The sequence below is a fragment of the Protopterus annectens genome, chromosome 1.part0, assembly GCF_019279795.1.
Source record: "Protopterus annectens isolate FY-2018-M chromosome 1.part0, PAN1.0, whole genome shotgun sequence".
Lineage (NCBI taxonomy): Eukaryota > Metazoa > Chordata > Ceratodontiformes > Protopteridae > Protopterus > Protopterus annectens.
In genome coordinates this window covers 414,766,775-414,772,087 of record NC_056725.1, presented here as the reverse complement: position 1 = coordinate 414,772,087, position 5,313 = coordinate 414,766,775, and the positions used below count along the sequence as shown (strand labels likewise).

The window sequence follows — 5,313 nt, the reverse complement described above, 5'->3', positions numbered from 1 at the left end:
ATGTCCATATCTTCATTCATCAAATTGTTTGATCCAACAAGATTAAGTTTCATTGGTGTGCTACAGGCTACTATGGCCGATGGAAGGTCCACTTCCATAGATTGTGTTGTCAAGTCCACCTGAGTAACTTGGTCCTTGGTTGTGCTATTATTGTTTGCAAGGTCATCCACATGCATGGTCCTTTGTGCATAGGTGTGGTCCTTCATTATATGCATTAATATTGGACGCATCTCTGGAAACTGTGTTGCTGCATCTTGCCAGCTTGAAGCCATTGTCTCTGCATCTTGCATTGGTACCTGCGGGAATCTTGTCTGAGTTCCAAGACTTGTTGTATAATGTATGTTGCGCGTCTGACTACATCGACTACGTGATTTAGTGCTTGTAATTGTAGAACTACATGCAACTTCCGACCTGCTGCTGGCAAACATTCCCATTTCATTTTCTTTAACCTTGGATCTTATCTTCTCATTGCATGTACACCTTATTTCATTTTCTTTGTTAATCCCGGATCTTATCTTCCGATAGCATGTACACCTTACTTCTCTTCCTAGTGACATGGGCATTTGCTTAGTCAATTCCTGGGCACAGTCACTGTCATTAATGCTGATCTCCATCTGGAAGCCGACTGTCTCTTCGTGGAATACTGGTGCATCATCCTGCAGTATAAAGTGTAAAGTTATGTTCAACCACTAAACCATTACTTATACAATTAATAAACGACTCTACTATTATGTCACTACATGCTGTGTCCACTTTCTTACATTGCCAACTGTGACTTCCATTTCCTTCATCATGTCCGTTTCCTTGTCCTGTAACAGTACCTCTGTCTACAATGAAGCATTATAGGAAAACAGTTAGTTGCATTACCAATAAAAGCAAAGCATCATGCAACATACTCCACAAACAAATAGCAATGCAAATTAAAGCTGTGTGGCATCAGTTAGACAGTTAATTTATTCCCTGCTGAACTGAGCCATCACTTCACTATCATCCAAATTGACCGTCATTTCTTTGCAAAGTTGTATCTTGCTGCAGCTACAATTGCAATTACCTGCCGAGATTTTTTTTATCCTCATAAGTAGCATAAGCACAATGATCCGGCTCCTACAAAGCATTATGTCCGATGTGTACATGGTTGCTGTGACAGTAGCCTCTGAAGCAGTCACCGGCAACTTTAAATTTAAACGTTAAAAATAACTGCTTTAAAGTAATCGGACACCGTTAAGTGCAGCACTATCTTAGTACTATATCTCAGTAAGGTTCCATTTCATATCCCACAGCAATAAGATTGCTGTGCGACGTTTCCTTTAAGTAGACATTGGGCTGATATAGGTCACATTTACTTTAGAAAATTAATTATTTTTTTGTAATGATTCCAATCATATAGTATTAAAACTGTTACAGTTACACATAGAAATCTCTCTAGAGTTAACATAAACAGACTCCCCTACTGTCTATACCCAAGCTTTCTTGCTCTACTTGGCTTACCTGAGCATGGTTATCATCCATTTCCTGCATTACTGTGTCCGATGTACTTGGCTGTGTCGACAGTAACTCATCCAGGAGCTGTATGTGGAAATGACGAAAATGCCAAAATTATCACCTGAAAATGCTTTCATCCTGACACAATAATTACTAATGTAGCAATCGATGTCGTATCACTTTGAATAACTGTCTCACACTACCAGAATGAGCTTAGTGATACTGTCAATGACAAGTGCAATGTATATCTTAAGATAGTAGTAGAGCATCACAGTTACAAATATCTTTTCATGGTGTGTCTAAACCAGTCTTGACGTAAATACTGCAATATCACTTTGATATTTCATGATGCTTTTCAACTACATGTCTCCATTCTTTAATACATTAACTTATGCTGAAAACACATCCATTATACTACATACCCTTTTCCGTTCCTGTCCGGCAATACGTAGACTGGATGATGTTCTTTCTTTATTCTGTGTATGACTGAAGTTGGTTGGCAGTGCATTTTTCTTTAGGCGTCGGCGAGTCTGACGTTTCATAACATGTGGAGGAAGAAGTTGTTTCATGAAGTTGACTTCAAACATGGAGTCATTAAAATGCTTAGAACAAAGGTAATACTTTGCTCTCTTACTGCGCATCACTTCTTTGACAAAAGTCGGGATGTGGCCCACATCCGTTCCACATCGACTCACCCACACAGTGCAAAGGTGAACATCCCTGGGGAAGGCATGTATGGACACACCTTCCTCAAGTCGCCCAGTGTGTGTTGCACATGCATAGGCAAGACAGTGAGGCATGATGTACTGCAAGATGACCTTTAGGAAAGAAATTAAATAAAAGTCATTATCTTACACCTATGGCAGACCCAATGTATGCTTTGCTGCTACTGTTAATGTTATATGAATGACAATTTTGAAAACATTCCCTATGTTGTATGACTTCCAATTCAATGCAATGCATAACAAGATTGTTTCAATTCGAAAGAAACACATAACCCATATTATTGAATTTAGGAAAAGTAAAATTTTTAATGACTAACAAAATTGAGCTGCAACACTGATTTCAAGGTACAGAAATTTAGCTTCAACACACTGCAAAATTACCTACATTCCACCAAAGATTCACAAAAGTAATCATACAGACACTGCAGTAAAGCAATGCACTTAATTGCAGTTTATCTTCTAGGTAACCCAACTTTGACAAGACACATCCAAACTTTTCAAAAAAATACTTTACTCGTACAGTAAACTGCGTACAGCTACTGAGGCAATGTCCTATAACAGTAAAACAAAAAGATACAGAATGTAACACTCAGCTTTGTAACTCGATTTGTACACTGATAAATAACTGTCAATGTTGAAAATGTTTTAAGATATAGTCCTTGTCAAGACAGCCTGCAACATACAACTGTTTTAAGATTTAATCAAACATCCAAAAACCCTCAAATGGCTTAAAGCCAGTATAGTCTGCTTCATCCGAAGGAAATCTCTGCCGGATTTTGTTCACCACACACGAGGGTATGACTACACGATGTCCATATCCAAGCTTTCGATTTTCATACATCCACAACACATATGCACGATACGCAACAAACCTATAAGTACTACACAGAAGGGAAAATATGGTGTCAAAAATCATTGCAACTTTGCTACATGTTATAACTTAGAGAAAAGCACAATGGTCATACAAACAGAAGTATGCCTAACTATTCTAGCAGGACATCCACATTATGAAGCAATGTCAATTGTGTCCTAGAAAAAGCCTTATCTGCCCCTGTCCTTACATTTCTCCCGACTGCAGCGACCACAACACATACTATCAAAACCCAGTCAATTAAATTAACCTTTAGAAACATTAGCTGTATTTGTGACTTGCATGTATCTGTACTAATGGCAAAGCATGAAAGAAAGTAGCATTTCCTTGTACCTGTTTGTCCAGTTCGTTTGTCGAAAATTCCCTCTGAAGACGTACATTGCTCGCATTAGTATGTGCAGAAAGTGTGTTGTCAAGCAAGTGCTGCCAAAGAGCGAATGTTCGGTAATGCACCTGGGTGCCGGATCAAGTTCATTCATTTTGACACAGGCACGTGGTGATGAAGCACAGCAGTAGCATTCCAAGCTTGAACTCATTTGTATGCACTGTTGGCAAGAGCACCATCTAGTCTCTCCAGTAATTGTGGCCGAGGGTTCTTCGTCCTCACTACTGCTGCTACTTCTTCGTGAACGCTTCGGTGGACACTCTCCTTCCTTGTAAACGGGTTCAAAACTGTACGGCACAATGGAGCGGAACTTCCTTTGACTGGCCATTATCTCAGTACGTGTGATGTGGAGTGATGCGAATATGCGACACTACAATTGCACAATACCAAACAATGAGAACACACGTACATTATCCTTCCATCATTTACAAGCATTCTGTTATACTAACAATACTTTCTACTGAGGTACCACTTCTACCAATATCTTATGTTCATAGGTAGGTACTAGGTTATCTGCCCGAGGCCATTTATAAGCCTAGCCAGACTGTGTGATCTTACGCTACACCATTGATCAATTAACTGATCCTCTGTCAAGCAGAGCCAATGAAGTGATCCCAGGGGTGGATTTTCTGTTAGCCATGCATGCGTCAAGGTTTCTCTTAAGAGTGTTAGCAATTTTATTACTCAGACCCAATCTTAGAGTACAATGCCTCATTTGGGATGTACCTTCCAAGACACCTGCAACAGCTGGAAAGACCACAGAAGAACCTCAACAAGAAGATTACTGGCCTCAGATGCCCTCTGCAACCCGACTGATGACACTCCAGCTGTACTCTGTTCTCTGTCCTGACATAGAAGGCCATGTCCAACACAGAATTGTATGGACCTGTTCCACCTAAAAACTAAACTTCCAGAGAGCCACATGCTCTCAGGATATAATGCTCACCACGACGATAAATAGTTTGTGCCAGAGGGACAGATTTCCATCACAGAGAGTCCACATGCTTTGGAACCGGAGTCCAATCAACATTAGGTAGAGCCCCTCACTAACACTCTAATAGAAACCTTGATGAGTGGAAGGCAAACATAAAATTTACCCCGGGGATCACTGCAGTGGCTCTGCTGGACACAGGCACAGGAAATAAATCTAAGTAACAGCGAAACACAACCCATTCTGGATATGCTTATAGATGCCCTCGTGCAGATAGCCCAGTACTTACACACACTTTAAAACACACAGATACACACACATACAGACACACACACACACAGATATACACACATGCAGACATAAACACACACACCCACACACAAAGACACACATATACACCTACACACACACAGGCTCACACACAGGCCCACACACACAGTCACACCCACTCAAATATATGCATGCACACACAAATACCGACAAACACACAGACACACTCACATTCACATACACACACACACTAACCTATGAAATTTTATGAAGTCTGCAATCTTTCAGAGGAGACAAGGGAAATGGATTGCAGATGATCAAGTTCAAGTAGATGCCTTGAAGTCACTGTGTGCCACATGTATGAAGTGTCACTACTCATGTCTTCCAAATTATACACTTAAGCCCTTCTCAGTTCTATGCTGCTTTAGATGTGTGTTATGCTTGGTGACTATAATGACATACCCCCCCCCCTTTTCATGGATGAAAGGTTCAAGGCTTGGAATACGTTGAGACTTGGTGATATACATGGGTTGGAACAGTGGGGGAAATTAATTATTACTGACAAACTGTATAAGAAGAGGTAATACAGAAGGTATTTTTACAAGAAAACTTAAAACACAATGTAATTTCCATTAATAGTGTACTTTGG

General features: G+C 40.1%; 1 protein-coding gene across 1 annotated transcript; it reads right to left on the bottom strand.

Moving 5' to 3' along the window:
* Positions 1–1,910: 1,910 nt before the first annotated feature.
* LOC122801361 (P2X purinoceptor 7-like) lies at positions 1,911–3,989 on the bottom strand. Its single transcript, XM_044070898.1, has 2 exons — positions 3,412–3,989; positions 1,911–3,088 (listed from the first exon to the last, which is right to left on the bottom strand). The coding sequence occupies exons 1-2, from the start codon at positions 3,789–3,791 to the stop codon at positions 2,905–2,907; spliced, it is 564 nt and encodes a 187-aa protein (XP_043926833.1). The 5' UTR covers positions 3,792–3,989; the 3' UTR covers positions 1,911–2,904.
* Positions 3,990–5,313: the final 1,324 nt, after the last annotated feature.

Bases quoted from the DNA above. Each gene is read 5' to 3' on its own strand.
- LOC122801361 (XM_044070898.1), bottom strand. From the start codon at position 3,791: ATGGCCAGTCAAAGGAAGTTCCGCTCCATTGTGCCGTACAGTTTTGAA. The intron at 3,089-3,411 runs GTACAAGGAAAT...CCTTCTGTGTAG, and splicing joins CAAACGAACTGGACAAACAG to TACTTATAGGTTTGTTGCGT.